Source organism: Entelurus aequoreus, linkage group LG11, assembly GCF_033978785.1.
Source record: "Entelurus aequoreus isolate RoL-2023_Sb linkage group LG11, RoL_Eaeq_v1.1, whole genome shotgun sequence".
In the NCBI taxonomy this organism is placed as follows: domain Eukaryota; kingdom Metazoa; phylum Chordata; class Actinopteri; order Syngnathiformes; family Syngnathidae; genus Entelurus; species Entelurus aequoreus.
Window position 1 is genome coordinate 42,681,216 of NC_084741.1, and position 17,333 is coordinate 42,698,548.

The 17,333-nt window shown below is 41.1% G+C and overlaps 2 protein-coding genes across 2 annotated transcripts; both read right to left on the reverse strand.

Annotated features, from left to right (window-relative positions):
• Positions 1–1,594: 1,594 nt before the first annotated feature.
• On the reverse strand, positions 1,595–8,937 carry kdf1a (keratinocyte differentiation factor 1a). The gene is made up of 4 exons (XM_062064267.1): positions 8,574–8,937; positions 7,372–8,402; positions 7,204–7,278; positions 1,595–2,250 (listed from the first exon to the last, which is right to left on the reverse strand). Exons 2-4 carry the CDS (start codon positions 8,381–8,383, stop codon positions 2,162–2,164), a joined length of 1,176 nt encoding a protein of 391 aa, XP_061920251.1. The 5' UTR covers positions 8,384–8,402; positions 8,574–8,937; the 3' UTR covers positions 1,595–2,161.
• Positions 8,938–15,178: 6,241 nt separating this feature from the next.
• Positions 15,179–17,328, reverse strand: LOC133660147 (trophoblast glycoprotein-like). Its single transcript, XM_062063338.1, has 3 exons — positions 17,192–17,328; positions 16,324–16,774; positions 15,179–16,259 (listed from the first exon to the last, which is right to left on the reverse strand). Exons 2-3 carry the CDS (start codon positions 16,584–16,586, stop codon positions 15,308–15,310), a joined length of 1,215 nt encoding a protein of 404 aa, XP_061919322.1. The 5' UTR covers positions 16,587–16,774; positions 17,192–17,328; the 3' UTR covers positions 15,179–15,307.
• Positions 17,329–17,333: the final 5 nt, after the last annotated feature.

Below are 17,333 nucleotides of genomic sequence, written 5' to 3' on the forward strand. Positions count from 1 at the left end.
GGCTAAATCAGGCTAGAATGAAGGTTTTAGAATGGCTTTCCCAAAGTCCTGACCTAAACGTGTGGACAATGCTGAAGAAACAAGTCCATGTCAGAAAACCAACAAATTTAGCTGAACTGCACCAATTTTGTCAAGAGGAGTGGTCAAAAATTCAACCAGAAGCTTGTGGATAGCTACCAAAAGTGCCTTATTGCAGTGAAACTTGCCAAGAGACATGTAACCAAATATTAACATTGCTGTATGTATACTTTTGACCCATCAGATTTGGTCACATTTTCAGTAGACCCATAATAAATTCATAAAAGAACCAAACTTCATGAATGTTTTTTGTGACCAACAAGTATGTGCTCCAATCACTCTATCACAAAACAATGAGAGTTGTAGAAATAATTGGAAACTCAAGACAGCCATGACATTATGTTCTTTACAAATGTATGTAAACTTTTGATCGTGACTGTATGTATAAATATGAACGTATAATAGCCTCGTCACACAATTTGCATAGGTAACTCATTTTGATTATTATACTTTTTACCTACAGGTTGAAGGATAACTTGTTTTAAATTCTAAGTCAAGGTGACTATCAGATAGTGAAGATTCTTTCTAAAAACGAACCAAGAAAAATGTTTGGAACATATCGTTGCATGATCAGATAATATCAAAGTGAAGCACATATGCAATTGGACACGGTACATTTTTCTGTCAAAAATGAAAAAAAAAAAAAAAAGATACATTTAGCTAGAATGTGCTTTATCATATCCAGCCTTCTGCAGGCGCCCGCTTTAATTGATGTAGAAGGCCACATTAAATCAGGGGTCTTCAACATTTTCCAGGCCAAGGACCTCCAAACTGACGGATGGATGAATAAAATTGTGTTTTAAATTAAACTGATCCTAAAATGCCGTGTTACTGTGCGTTACAAAGATATCAAAAAGTCTCGCGCTGCCAATAGCTAGCTGGCAACTGGAGCGCTAATCGCTAGCTAGCCGCTAGGGCCGTTAATCACTAGCTTGCAACTTGAGCGCTAATAGCTAGCTGTCTTAAATGCTAAGATTATTATGTTAATATAGTATAATTTTTTCATGCTTTTATTTAAAACGTGGGTAGGGTGGCCACGTTACTGTCATTTATAAACCAATCTCAATGTGTATTTAAAGACATTTAAATTGCAGGTGGAATAAATACATAAATATATATATACATATACACATATATATAAACGTCATGAGCACCCTGTTGTAGACCAATCTGCATTAAATGATGTAGCGGGCCAGATCAGGCCCCCAGGCCTTGTTGACACCTGTGATTTAATGGTTTCAAACAGTTCCTTCTACTGTAGTTTTGTTGTGTTTATTTTAGAATTGCATATCAGACAGTACTATAGGTTCCCAACAGCTGCAATTCAATTATAATTTACAATTTTTGGTTGCTCAGTTATTGCACTAACTTTAAGGCTGATAAACGAACATTGATCTTTACAAATAGGTTGTACTAGCTTAAAAAAAATCTTTTACTGTGCATGTTACATCCATTCTACTACATGTAGAATTATGATGTGCTCCCTTAATAGACATACAGAAAACAACACTGAAAAGAAAATACAAATACACATCTTTATTGAACTAACATCAAACAAGACAAGTAACTATGCTGTCCAAAACAGTACTCATTGCTGAATAAAAAATACAGTGTCCAAATATCATATTTGGTTTAATAACCCAGAAAGTAACTTAATAATATATAACATGCCTTGCAGGAAATATGGCTTAAAAAAGCAGAAAGCCTTACAGTATCAGGTGAAAACATAAATTCAGTGGTGTTAAAAAGGCCTGAGTTAATGAGCCCTGACAAAACCTGCACAATCGCCTCCACTGTATAAACACTCACGTTCTACCATCCTCCTGTCTGACTGCCAAACCTGCTTGCAGTGTACGCACGCATCTTTTTAACATGACAATGCCAACTACAAACTCTTTACAAATACAATGTATAAAAAGCAACAGTCTCTCTCATATGTATATAAAATCTGTGTATAGTGGGAGGGGTACAGTAAATGACATCATGGTAGCATGTAACAGTAGCAGCAATAAAATGACCAGCCAACGCTCAGTAACAGCTTAAATGAAAGCATGGAGGATAAATCCTAACGTGAGGTAACGTGTTAGAGAAGCAGCAAGGGAGCACCTGACGAGTCGGTCTCTGTGTCATGCTGGTAAGGGGAATACGCCATGGCAGTGCTGGACGAATATGCTGGAAGAAAAACTTTGCATTAAAACAGCAATAAAAAACAGTTATTTTCTGTCATGCACCCTCTTGGGAACAGATTTTTTTCACACCCGCCCGAATTGAAATACTATTGATTACTGATATTTATCTGTTTATTTGTGTTTAGTTGTCTGATACAAATACTGGAACGCCTGCTCCTCACTCCTCCCCCTTCCCGACAACTCAACTCCCGACAACTATTTGAGAAGTATAGATGTAAAGAAAGTAGAAGACATGCTTGAAGATAAAGGAAAAGATAAAAACTGGTCAGGGAGGATATACCAAGAACTATAGGAATTTTAAAAAAAAGTCCTACTACATGTAGAAACATTCCTGTGTAGTCTTTTCACTGTTTGACTCTGTGGTAAGGTGACAAGATTGACAAATAAAAAATAAAAAATAGTCTTTCATGCAGAAAAATAAGGTGAAACCTCTAAGGCAGGCCCCTAGCACATTCTAAAAATACAATATTATAGTAACAACAAAAAAGGGGGCAAAGACCAGTCATTTTACGAGAATAAAGTCAAAATATTAGATATTAGGGATGGGACTCTTCCAACAACTAACAATTTGACTCCGATTCATGGGGTGCAATTTGATTCAGAATCGATTGTTGATTTAAACAGATTCTCGCATTTAGGGATGTAACGATAAAACTTGGTTAGTGTTAGTTTCAAGGACCGCTGGACAGCGTAGGAAGTCAGAAATGATAAACAATAATAATAATAATTGATTTTGTCACGCAGTTTTCACTTAAAGGGAACTGCCCTTTTGGGGGAATATTGCCTATCGTTCACAATCATTATGAGAGACAAGAACACACGTGTCTTTTGTTTAAGGATATTAAAGATGATAAAAAACGCTTGGAAGATGCCGCTCATGGGAATCACCGTAGTAGCCTTCAAAGCCCTCCAAAACAACTTCAAAACCCTCCATCAACATTTTATATACACAGTGCAAGTATATATACAGTTGTGGTCAAAACAGTTTAATTTTTGTTTCATCTGACATCCCATGGACAAAAAAAAGACCTTCTGGAGGAAAGTTCTGTGGTCAGATGAAACAAATATCGATACCCAGCAATGTGTTTGGAGGAGAAAAGGTGAGGCCTTTAATCCCAGGAACACCATTCCGCATTATGCTCTGGGCCTGTTTTACTGCCAATGGAACTGGTGCTTTACAGAGAGTAAATGGGACAATGAAAAAGGAGGATTACCTCCAAATTCTTCAGGACAACCTCAAATCATCAGCCCGGAGGTTGGGTCTTGGGCGCAGTTGGGTGTTCCAACAAGACTGACCCCAAACACATGTCAAAAGTGGTAAAGGAATGGCTAAATCAAGCTAGAATTAAGGTATGTGCTACAATCACTCTATCACAAAACGATAAGAGTTGTAGAAATTATTGGAAACCCAAGACAGTCATGACATTATGTCCTTCACAAGTGCATATAAACTCTTGACCACGACTGTATAATGTAGTAACAGACACGTTCATAACAATATGTAATATGTAAAATATTTACCGTATTTTGGTCATTTTAATCGTTGATTTCTGTTTCAATAGCAGCGCACTTTCGACATCCTGCAACAAATTGTGTGTTTCTACTTCAGGAAACAAACACGAGTGTGTTTTCTAATCATGGCAGACTTAGCAATAGACAACGAAGACGACTATTTTCTGGACAATTGAGGATTCACAACCTTATCTTTTTGAAGCTGAATATACAGCGGATGAACTGTTGGTTATAGAAGCCAGCACGAAGAAAGAGTGAAACGTTGGAGCAGACGGAAGCCGAGAGAGTGAAGTTGGTGTGACTTGACGCTGTATACATAAATGTGGAACTTGAAGCCAAGCTATTTTGACATAAATGGAGTGCTTACACAAATGAACCGAAAAACTGCACTACTGTCCATCGAGTGAGTCACACTTTAATATTGTACATGACACAGGCAGCGCGTTATGTGTGTTATTACACCTATGGTGCATACGCTGTCTGGTTAGCTGCGTACAAACAAAACATGAAATGTGGGCTAATACTTTACAGATACTGTAATGTGATTGTTCACATTTTTTCAGTCAGTAAAAATAGCATTGTCTTGTGCATTACAAACTCAAACGTGTTTCGTGCTGAGGTAGAAGCTAACTTATCGCTTTCCATAGCTAGCTTTTACGGCTAATACCAAAGCATGCCGATATGTTACTACGCTAGAAACTACGCTACAGTTTGGTTATTGTACAGGTTACGGAACGTAAATTAAGTATTTTTGATGGTTTTTGAATGCATTTTTAAAGTGATTCAGAGGTAGAATTGATTGCTCCCATTAGCTGCATTGCTAGCTACCTACAACAAGCTGATTTTTACAAGTTAGAATGCAAAATAAACGTTTGTCTTCTTGTCTCTTATGATTCCAAAAAAAGTGCAGTTCCCCTTTAAATAAATCCTAAAGTGCTACAGTACAAACCAATATTTAAAACAATAAAAGCTTAGCCATTAAGACAGATGAAATACCGTATTAAGACTAAAACACTATCAGTGAAGCATAAGAAACACAAAACATGCAAAATAGTGGCTTTTCTAACTGTGTGTCTATTTAGTTAAATTATAAGGATTTTTTTTTTTTTTTTTTTACAAATCTGCAATAATAATAACGATAACCGTGATAATTTTGGTTACAATAACTGTTATATAAAACTTGTTTCGTTACATTCCTGACGCAAATTATGGATATTCTGACAATAAAATCACATTTGTGTCTTTTTTAAGTCAATTTAAATAATACGAGTGAGTAATAAACAGTGATTAATCATCATTGATCCAAATCTAAAGTGTAAGTCATCTGATTTTAAAAATATCGTTTGACAGCACTAAAATAAACATCAAATAAAGATAAAATATTTACAAAAACAAAATACAAATAATTTAAAATGTAAAAAAAAAGTGCATTTGGTCAAATGCACATCTTTTATAAATGTTATTCTAATTTTGGATCACTGTTGAAAATAAAGAGGGGCAAATATTGTATACTTTGCCCTTTTTCCACCAGAAAATGGCAGGTATATATTTCCGCTTTTCATAAAACTGTTGTTAAATATTTTTTTAAAATCAAACCCTTTGCTGTGGTGTGACAGTGGCAGAGACACAAAGACATGTAACAGGATGCTGTGTCCTTTCATCCGCGTCTTTGCAGAAGAAGAAAAAAACAACAACAATCTTGCTGCACAGTAATCCATTTGAAATCCTAGTTGCTCTCTAAAATGACATAACAAACCACAGGACATCTTGTGGCATATATTCAATGAACTGATCTGCTGCGGCAGCGGGTGGTGGTGTCATGTGACGCGCTCAGCTTGAGGGGTGGACACGGATTGATCGGTGCGTGTAAGGTGACCGACCCAATAAGAGTTTGTCAAACAGAGACAAAAGAAAGGAATGTTGAGCTTTCACTGTTACCGGGTGCTATGTTACTGGGAAGCAGGGAGGAGGGCTTGCAGAGCCTGGCAGCTTAATACGATGATGCGCATCAGGATGTGGGTCTCATCACTAATCATACAGAGCTTAATGCAGCACCTACTTTCTTTTTTCTACCACATCACAATTTAACTAAGTTTTTATTGTTTCCCTGCATGACAGTTCCATGTGGGGGACTGAGAAACAAAAAATGACACCCAGTTCCAGCATCCATTGGGAACACAGCATGGGAATCACCTATTGGATGTTTGTTTTGAAGATATAAAACCCCATAAGATATACATCATAACAACTAAAAACTTTGTTATTCTTTTTCTGAGTATCTGAATGATCCATTGCCCAGTAATGGTGCACCGTCTGGTAATTGATGTCTTAAAAGTTGCCGATCCCCCACTTAACGGGGGACAGCTTTGTAGGGAAAAAAGAGGCTTTGCAACACATCTTAAAAGAAAGCCTGGAGCTCTGCCATCGATCAGTGTACAGTCGTTCCACACCACATTGCGCTTTAAAGATTCACTTTATCGGGGACATTTTTAAAGCATATTCTATGTATCATTGGCCTAAATTAAGCATGTTTAAGCTTAAAAACAGGTTAAATAAACTACAAATATCAACGTGGTAGGGTTATTTTTCTACTGGATGTGGCAAACCAATCAGTGCACGCTTTTAAGTATTGTGGCCACTGATTAAACGCAGTGTTCACGCTTTTAAATTGTCTAAATTCCAATATCAAGGTTAGATTTTGGCTCTTACTAAAAATCTTATTTTATGGGACGAGGGACGAAATTTGGATTTCAGAAGTGGAGGGGTCATAACTGGCTTGCGTACAGGGAGCGTGGCTTGAAAGGATTAAATGTGTGCTTCGGAGTAAAATGAATAGCAAATACATTTTTTAATAATTATTATTTTTTTGTTCAAAATACCAAAATAATCTGAATGAAATAAATACCTTCAGTTTTTAAGGCTGCATTATGATTTAGTTTAATATTTACCTAACATGCCCTGGCTGGAAATCTAACAGCTGAAACAAAAAACTAATTGTTAAGCCATTGCGCTACCAGGAATCACAAACACGTCAGCTGCAATTTGTATTCTTATTACCTAAGCACAAGTCTTAGTCAACAACATAAGTGGAGACTGGACTCCTCTTGTTTTGATTTTTTAATTAGTTTTACTGGTTCGTGTGGAGGCCAACTTGCTTTTATCTCGCATCTGACCGCTGATTCATAAGCTGCTGCGTGCTGTCAATCATTGTCACAGTGGCAAAAGGCAGCAGCAGAAAGCCAATTATTAAGCTTGTGGGCGGCCTAAAGGGACAAGCTTCGGCCTGAGTGGCTATTTTCCGCCTAGCGCTCATGTTTGACTTGCCTGCACTCAATAGAGTAACATTAGTTTTGGATGTTAAAAAGTGCAGGGGAAAAAAACTGATTTTCCATTACGTCCGTGTTTTGGACCTTGTCAAACTCACATCTCCCGCTGTTATGTCTCATCTTCCTGGCCAGCTCGTCTGAGGACGTCTGCTCCGACACCTTCACCTCTGGGACTACAGACGGGGACAAGAGGAGGACAAATGAATACCTCTCATGGTTGTGTGTGTGATGGTGTATTCCTGTCAATTACAAATGTCTGATCTTACAGTCACTGCTCATGAAGGTCATGGTCTCGTTGCCACTGTCGGGCAGCGTGCCGTCATTCCGCCCGTTAAGACGCTGTCCTGCAGAATAATGACTCTTGTTTTTCTTCCCCTTGCGGGTGCTGATGCGGATGACTCCGCGCACCAGCTTGCACTCGGCCTCCTGCTCCTCCAGGTTGTAGTCCTGGGCGATGCTGTATATGAGCTCACTGATCTCGTTGGTCTTGCGGGAGAACGACGAGTCAGACGTGCACTTGGCCAGCTGGTCGATCTGGTGCAGTGCGTACAGCTCCAGCAGCTTTTTGGTGATGAGTGAGTCAATATCCGTGCCCGTGTCGCTCAGGTCATCCAAGTCGTAGTCATCGCGGGATAACAGGCTCGTGTTGCTGATTGGCCGCTGGCTTTCCCCTCGGCCTGACGTACGGGTCTGTTTGGGGGCCGATGCCGGATACTGCACCGTCTGACCTGCGATGCGCACATCCGGGTAGCGGAAGCTGTCACCAGTGGGCAACTTATTGGATTTAGTGGACTTGCTGGGTTCAAGATGAGTAGTGTTTGTAACAGCAATGCCATTAGGAGGGTGGGACTGACTACTTGTTTTAGGGGGATGGTCTGTGGAGCTCTCGTTAGCAGGCAAGCAGGGCTCTCGACTGCCGTAAAATCCACAGGTCAGGACGCAGCAAATAAGGGCCTTGCAGCCGCTCCAGCCCATAGACGCACAGGAGCCACAGGCATGTCTGCTGGTACGCGTGTTGTCTGCGGAACCAGGAATGAAGCCTATCGTCGCTGAGCCCTTTCCGCTGCCGTTGCGTGGGGGTGGTCTGCGAACTTGTTTGGTGTCCGAGTAGTGGAAGTGGACGTTGTGATGATGCTGGCCATAAGAATCTTTGTAGGAGTCTTTGCTGGTTGTGCTCTCCCTTAGTATAGCTGGTGCCTCACTGTACTTCCCCGGTCTGGAGCCGTGATGTTTGTGGTGGCGGGATGCCGGCGGGGGCCCAGTGCTGCGGCCAGGCATGGCTCAGAACCCCCCAGACCTGTTTGGTTAGAGACAATACACAAGTGAACCCCCACACAGCAATGGAGCTAGAGTAGTAACCACTCTTGAACTGTAACATTATTATTTATTTTTTTAAATGAATGCAATAACCTAAAAGGGAAGTGTCACACTTCCTTTAAAAAAATTAATAAACAAAATGGGCACTTACCGCATAAGAGAGAGCAGTTTGTGTTAGTTTGTATTCCGAATGACTTGAGGGCGGAAGTCGAAAGAAAATAAAAAATTCCCCCGCTAAGATCTCAAAACGAAAGAAAGTCTTCCAACTTTTGTGGAAAAAAATGTCGCCGCGTTCACCAAATGAGAAATGAATGGGAAAAAACGGGGAGGAAGTCGAATGTAGTCATCCGTGTTGTGCCCTTGTGGGAAACACTTTACAGTGTCGTGTTGTTGAGAGTCGCCCAATGTTTGGCTTCTACCTGCAGACTAAAGCTAACCCTAGTTAGCACAGCTGCCACCCACAGGTAAGTGGTGACGTCACGATAGGCGGAGAGGCGCGAGAGGAGGAGGAGGAGGAGGAGGACGGCAGAAGAGTAGCAGGACACAAACAATAAAAGTAGAAGAAAACGTTACCTAGAAAGCCCTTTTACACACACATGCAGGCGAGCCAGCAGGTGTACTGAATTCAAAGATATTTCATTCTGCCCTATTTTCCCCACACTAAGGACGCACTTAATCATAACTGCCGAGAGATGGAAACACCTGCCGTGAAATGAAGTCTGCTCACAATAAAACAAATGGCAACAAATATGTGTTTATTTAGCAAGGGACACACTGCATGTAAGAAGCTCTAACAGCCGTGTGATACTGGTTACAGTACACATGCTATGCTCCACGCAGGGGATGGGGATATAGTCGCGATGAAAAGTTTACAGACACTTGCAGGCCTGGCCCTAAACAATCTGGCGCCCTAGGCAAGATTTTAGGTGGCGCCCCCCCACATCGGCAGTGAAGTGTATATACTCACAAGAAACCGAATAGCTTTGTCTTTGACCTTTTTTTTACTTAAAGAAAGCAAATTAACATATTATATGAGAATGTTGTAATGATTATCTTTAACCGAATCACAGCAGTGCTCAAATTAAAAAACAACATTCCCTCTCATGTGATATTGCTTAATTAACATTAATGATGTGCACCTTAACAACTAGGCTTACAACTATACCTAATATATAAAGGGGTGGAAAAGTGACTATTACCTGCATGGCAAACATTAGCTAACCAGAAGGCAATAACAATGTAAACAAAAAACACCTGCTTAAAAGATCTAATACAAATGTCCCTTAGGAATGTAAGGTGGAAGTACTGTAATTACCTAACGTTACATTATTATTTTCCATAACAATTTAGCCCCCTCCACAATATTAACCCGACGTTAAAACAGAACTAGCTATTTATTGATTAGCAATTGCCGAATCATGTAACATTAGGTTAATGCTAAAAAGCCAGGTTACTATCACATTCTGTAACAGACAAATCATTTCATGTAGGCTAACGTTACTCGTATACCTGCTACCTCTGTCTTTTTCTCGTTTCTCCTCCTCTTCTTTTCTATTTTTTCTTCCCTGGGCACCTGACAGTTTTGGCCGTTTTGACATTTGTGGTGACGTCCAAAAAGAGTCATGATACGGGAAGGGAGGGGGCGCACCGTGCGGGGGGAGGGGGGGGTGTAATGTTGTAACAAATAATATTTCTATTAAATAGGCTTTACTTTGCATTTTAATTAACGTGGGATTATTTTTTGCATTTAGAAATAATAGTACCAACTTTTTTTTTTTTCCTCCAACATTTGTGGCACTGGCGTGGCGCCCCCTGATGGACGGCGCCCTTAGCATTTGCCTATACGGCCTATGCCACGGGCCGGCCCTGGACACTTGTAAAGAACATAATGTCATGGCTGTCTTGACTTTCCAATAATTTCTACAACTCTTATTTTTTTGTGATAGAGTGATTGGAGCACATACTTGTTGGTCACAAAAAACATTCATGAAGTTTGGTTCTTTTATGAATTTATTATGGGTCTACTGAAAATGTGACCAAATCTGTTGGGTCAAAAGTATACATACAGCAATGTTAATATTTGGTCACATGTCCCTTGACAAGTTTCACTGCAATAAGGTGCTTTTGGTAGCCACCCACAAGCTTCTGGCAAGCTTCTGGTTGAATTTTTGACCACTCCTCTTGACAAAATTGGTGCAGTTCAGCTAAATTTGTTGGTTTTCTGACATGGACTTGTTTCTTCAGCATTGTCCACACATTTAAGTCGGGACTTTGGGAAGGCCATTCTAAAACCTTCATTCTAGCCTAATTTAGCCATTCCTTTACCACTTTTGACGTGTGTTTGGGGTCATTGTCCTGTTGGAACACCCAACTGCGCCCAAGACCCAGCCTCCGGGCTGATGATTTTAGGTTGTCCTGAAGAATTTGGAGGTAATCCTCCTTTTTCATTGTCCCATTTACTCTCTGTAAAGCACCAGTTCCATTGGCAGAAAAACAGGCCCAGAGCATAATACTACCACCACCATGCTTGTGGTGGCATGGTAGGCATGGTGTTCCTGGGATTAAAGGCCTCAAAATTTCTACTCCAAATATATTGCTGAGTATTGTGGCCAACTTTTTGTCTCATCTGACATCACATGGACAAAGATAAGACCTTCTGAAGGAAAGTTCTGTGGTCAGATGAAACAAACATTTAGCTGTTTGGCCACAATACCCAGCAATATGTTTGGAGGAGAAAAGGTGAGGCCTTTAATCCCAGGAACACCATTCCGCATTGTGCTCTGGGCCTGTTTTGCTGCCAATGGAACTGGTGCTTTACAGAGAGTAAATGGGACAATGAAAAAGGAGGATTACCTCCAAATTCTTCAGGACAACCTTAACCCTTGTGTGGTGTTCGGGTCTGTGGGACCCGTTTTCGATTTTTATTAAAAGAAAAATGATACAATTAATTAATTTTTCAAACTGAGACTCACTGGCTTTGGCTCATTTTCTGTGAAGAACATATATCAGAATACATATTTAATGACCACACACCATACACCCCCCTACACATTTCTATTACATATAAAATGTCCGGGGTCCACTGGACCCGGGGCTAAAAGAAGTGTGGAAATTGATGTTCTGTGTACCACACACACACGCACACACACACACACACACACACACACACAGACACACACACGCACACACACACACACACACTCACGCACACACACACACACACACACACAGCAGGCCCAGACGGGGAGGACAGAGTGTAGGTACACAGAACATCAGAGGGTCAAATGTGCGACAAAATGAGCGCAGACAGTGTTGACAAACAATGTTGCAACCTTGTGTGGGAACCGCAGGTGCAGAAACACAAAAGAAGAATCCCTGTGGGATGCAGAAACTGGCAGATAAATTTCCATGCAACGTTCATATTGTTGTTACTCAGCCAGTGTTTGTGGGTCTTAGACTTACTTATTATTGTCGTTCAAATTTGAACTTTACAGTACAGATAAGAACGACATTTCGTTGCATTAGCTGGTTGGTAGTGCAGGATAAAAAAGCAATAAGGTGCAGATATAAATAAATAAATTACTGTAAAAATAAATATATTGCACTTTTGCATATGCATCTACGTTTATGGATGTATGTTATATTGTCTTTATATTCCAGCGAGTTCATCCATTTTTGGGGGGTATTGAGGGTATAATTATGATGCGTTCAAGAGTCTTATGGCCTGAGGGAAGAAGCTGTTACAGAACCTGGAGGTTCTGCTACGGAGACTGCGGAACCTCTTTCTAGAGTCCAGCAGTGAAAACAGTCCTTGGTGGGGTTGGGAGGAGTCTGCAGATTTTCTGAGCCCTGGTCAGGCAGCGGCTTTTTGCGATCTCCTGGATAGGAGGAAGAGGAGTCCTGATGATATTTTCCCCCGTACTCACCACTCTCTGGAGAGACTTCCAGTCTGAGGCACTGCAGGCTCCAGTCCAGACAGAGATGCTGTTGGTCAGCAGGCTCTCTATAGTGCCTCTGTAGAATGTGATGAGAATGGGGGGAGGGAGCTGTGCTCTTTTCATCCGACGCAAAAAGTGCATGCGCTGCTGAGCTCTTTTTACAAAAGCTCTGGTGTGTAGGGACCAGGTCATATTGTCAGTTATCTGCACCCCCAGGAACTTGGTGCTGCTTACCATCTCCACCGCTGTGCCGTTGATGTAGAGTGGAGCGTGGCTGGACTGGTGCTTCCTGAAGTCGACGATGATCTCCTTGGTCTTGTCGACGTTCAGGACCAGGTTGTTGGTTCTGCACCAGTCAACCAGATGTTTCACCTCCTCCCTGTAGTCCATGTGGTTGTTGTCACGGATGAGGCCCACTACTGTCGTGTACTTCACAATGTGGTTAGTAGTGGACCTGGCGCAGCAGTCATGGGTCATCAACGTGAACAGCAGCGGACTCAGGACGCAGCCCTGGGGGGAGCCGGTGCTCAGGGAGATGGCACTGGAGGTGTTGTTGCCCACTCTCACAGACTGGGGTCTGTCTGTGAGGAAGTCAAGCAGCCAGTTGCATAGGGGGGTACTGAATCCAAGGGGGGCCAGTTTGCTCACCAAGTGCTGCGGGATGATGGTGTTGAATGCTGAGCTGAAGTCCAGAAACAACATGTCCTTTCCTTCCAGATGTGCTAAGCTCAGGTGGAGTGCAGAGGAGATGGCGTCCTCTGTGGAGCAGTTAGGGCGATGAGCAAACTGGTATGGGTGGAATGTGGGGGGAGGTCGGAGACAATATATTCCTTTACCAGCCTTTCGAAGCACTTCATTACAGATGTTTTTTGGGATAAGTCAGTATTTTAACATAAAAGTGTTTGATTGTGATGCATTAAAAGCCACAAAATGCAACGGGTCCATCAGACCCACAAACACTGGCTGAGTAACAATAATATGAACACCACACAAGGGTTAAATCATCAGCCCGGAGGTTGGGTCTTGGACGCCGTTGTGTGTTCCAACAGGACAATGACCCCAAATACACGTAAAAATGGCCAAAATCAGGCTAGAATCAAGGTTTTAGAATGGCCTTCCCAAAGTCCTGACTTAAACGTGCGGACAATGCTGAAGAAACAAGTCCATGTAAGAAAACCAATAAATTTAGCTGAACTGCACCAATTTTGTCAATAGGAGTGGTCAAAAATTAAACCAGAAGCTTGTGGATGGCTACCAAAAGCGCCTTATTGCAGTGAAACTTGCCAAGGGACATGTAACCAAATATTAACATTGCTGTATTTATACTTTTGACCCAGCAGATTTGGTCACATTTTCAGTAGACCCATAATAAATTCATAAAAGAACCAAACTTCATGAATGTTTTTTGTGACCAACAAGTATGTGCTCCAATCACTCTATCACAAAAAAATAAGAGTTGTAGAAATGATTGGAAACTCAAAGACAGCCATGACATTATGTTCTTTACAAGTGTATGTAAAAAAAAAATAAAAAAAAAATATATATATATATATATATATATATATACACACGCACATACTTATCTAACTAGGATTGCTTCATTAGGTAAACCTGTATTATCACACGCCCCAATAAAATACCTGTATCCTTTTATAAAGATGCATGAGATTATTACTGTAACAGTGTTTATTAACAGTGTTTATTATTATCGTTGCAGTTGTGTTGCTGGTTCTAATACAGTAATTTACCCCTACAAATAAGGGTACAAAATATTCTATAAGCATGCAAACTCCAGATATTTTTCCAACAGATATTCAGATCCAGATCTCCTGACTGGGAGGCAGACACACCAACAATAAATATACAGTTAAAGTTTTTACCTATGAGCACAATCAGTGAAAAGTATAATAACAATACAGCTCCTCTATGGGTTCTCATTAGTTTGTCTAGTGTACCAACTTATGTAGCCAAGTGCCTCAATTAATATAAACAGAAAAATACATCTAATTTTGGAAACCACATCATAAAACAAAGGCCTTCAATTAAGCCAATGCAATATATATTCCTAAAAAATTTAAGATACAGTGGTACCTCAACTTAAGAGTGTTTTGAAATAAGAGTTGTCTCTCAGCCTATTGCTCTGCTTTAAGTTGCAAGTAAAAAAATATTGAGTTACAAGCATAGCCGCCATTAGTTGGCACAGCGTATGCCACACTGAACCCCATAAAATCAGCCCAAAACATATGGTCTCACTCGCTAGCATTAGCTTATAACGAGAAATTGTCCAAAGTTACAACCATTGGAAAGAACACAGTGCTGAGAAAAGAATGATATATTAATTGAATTACAAAAATAAATCATTATCATGGTGAAGCAATTTGAGCGCATCAATGCGAGTCTGCACCATACTAGCAGAATGAGTTGAACGGCAGCCAAGAATGTCTAAATGGACATTTATCCATGAAAATATGGAGTAGCTACTGATGGTGTGTAGGTGTGTTACCGTAGAAGTCCCACTATCCAAGGTAAAGTCTGTACATTATATAATTTAATAAAACTACTGTTGTTAGTACAATATTTTATTGTATTGATTTCATACAATATTTCTTGTCTAAATGTAGTTTTTTTTCTTTTTAGAAGGCATGTTAAATTTCAAAATTGTGCTATTTGGGGAAAGACATTGATTTGTGATACAAGTGTTTTGAGGTTAAATCAATGTCACAGAACCAAATAAGCTTGTAAGTTGAGGTCCCCTTGTATTAACAAATAACTACAATTTTACAAATAAATAAAGCTCTGGTGCCATCCACGCATGAAGGCACTTTAAAAAGTAAGGTTTATTAGTTACATCTGCAGTACATGCACAATCTCAGAGACATAAAATAAACCTACTGGCAGCAAATGGTTAAATTTACAGCATTTTAAATCCTTAGGGTTAGGGTTAGGGTTAGGTTAGGGTTCCATGTGGGGTTTTGACCTGCGTGTCTGCAGGAACGATGCAAGTGTCATTGGGCAACTGCTGCGACAGTGATAATCCTACATGCTCTCTGCCGCCGTTGTGTGCCGAGATGTGTCCCAAGCGAGGGTCTGAGTCGATCTCAAATCGATAATGATAACCCTCCATGATATCCCGACATGCATCTCTCATTTCGATAATCCACCTCTTCATGCCTCTGCGGTTGAGGTAGAGCACAAAGAGGAAGACCATGCCAACAAAGCCCAGCACCAGCCCCAAGAAGACGTAGGATGTCTGTAGTGTTAGGTCGGTAATCTCTGCTTGGATCGGGACGACGCAGCCGATGGCTTGCACATTGAGCCCTCTCACCCGGGTGTTGTTCAGCCCCTTAGGTGACGCGCACCGCACAGCCTCCCTGTCCACTTGAGCCCGCGACTCGTTCAACCAAGTGACAAAACTCTTGATTTCACAGGAGCAGGTAAAAGGGTTGTTTCCCAGAAGGATTCGGATGTTCCCAAGGTTCTCTAACTCTTTGAGATCGTCATCTTTAAATGCCTCAAATGCATTGTGCGTCAAGTCGAGCGCCTTCAAGTCCATCATGCCGGAGAAGATTCCGCTGTAGACCGCCGTGAGAGAATTGTTGGTGAGGAAGAGATGCTGCAGATTGGGAAGGTGGGAGAACATTCCCGGGGGGAGAAGCGCCAGGTGATTCCCAGAGAGGTCCAGACGGAGGAGCCCCCGAAGGTCCCCCCATCGCAGAGCTGTGGTGAGGTCTGTCAGGGCGGTGAAGTTATAGAGCGAGCGACTAAGGTTGAGATCCTGCAGTGGGCTGCCGGGGATACTGAGAGCCTCCGGGTGTATGAGCGCCAACTGGTTGCCACTCAAATCCAGGGAGCGCAGGTTGGTGAGGACAGAGAAGCTGTGGGAAGCCATCTCTGTGATGCTGTGGAGACAATTTCAAGGTTTAATATATACACAACATACATAGTCCAACTGTGCATTCTCACCCATTATTGCTCAACATGACATTGGAAACATTCTCCAGCTCTGCAAAGGAATCTGCTCCAATCCTGTAAATATTATTGCCCGTGATGATGAGAGTCCTTGCATAGCCTGGGATCCCTTTTTGAGGCACTGAGGGAAGATCTTCAGAGATACATTTCACTGTACGTGTGACCGCAAAACACTCGCACCTACCGGGACACTCCCAGCACCGGTACTGGGCACAAAAAAGTAATCCCAAAAGCACACAGAGTGCAGGATTACACATGTCTAAATTTGACCCACTAAGGACACAAACAAGAATATAGTAAGAGGAACAGGGTCTATATTTTCTCACAGGCTTAAGAACGCTGCAGAAGAGGCAAAAAGCGCCCCAGCAATAGTCCCTTCCTCATCTGCTGCACTCTGGGAATAAAAGGGTCCCGTGAATTGATGGGGGTTCTTGTCGCGCAGAATCTGCTGGGTGAAAAAAAAAAAGAGTGTAGTTCCCTTAAAGGTACAGCGAACAATCAGAACATACACTGGTTGTAACTTGTGACCTCCACTATTTGTTACATGGACTCAAAACACAATAAAATACTGATTTGGTACAAACAGGTGGCGTAATATTATAATATAATATGATACAAAATTAAATTCAGCCAAGAAAAAAAAAAATCACATTTATCAATTCAGGGTCATCTTTCCTGCTGTGTGTTCTACATCATCCTGTCTTTGGTAGTACGTCACATCTCTTAATCTCCCACATAATTGATGAATACTTTCAGCATTGAGATTGCGCAGTGATTTGCAATGTCTTTTCTATTTTTCATCAGTGAAATGTACATTAGCCGGTTGGAGAACAACATTCATCATGAAAAATATATACCGTACCCGCTATACGCCATTATTGTTGTTCCTCAGCAAACACATCAAGGGAGCTTATGTAGAAAATAAAATAGGATTCATAATAAATAGGGCAATACTCTAATTATGGCCTATGATTACCCTCCTGCACATGATCACCACATTCTGA

Bases quoted from the DNA above. Each gene is read 5' to 3' on its own strand.
- LOC133660147 (XM_062063338.1), bottom strand. From the start codon at position 16,586: ATGTGTAATCCTGCACTCTGTGTGCTTTTGGGATTACTTTTTTGTGCC. The intron at 16,260-16,323 runs GTGAGAATGCAC...TTGTCTCCACAG, and splicing joins GTCATGTTGAGCAATAATGG to CATCACAGAGATGGCTTCCC.
- kdf1a (XM_062064267.1), bottom strand. From the start codon at position 8,383: ATGCCTGGCCGCAGCACTGGGCCCCCGCCGGCATCCCGCCACCACAAA. The intron at 7,279-7,371 runs GTAAGATCAGAC...CCCCGTCTGTAG, and splicing joins GACCTTCATGAGCAGTGACT to TCCCAGAGGTGAAGGTGTCG. The intron at 2,251-7,203 runs GTGAGTTTGACA...TTTTTCTTCCAG, and splicing joins GAGACATAACAGCGGGAGAT to CATATTCGTCCAGCACTGCC.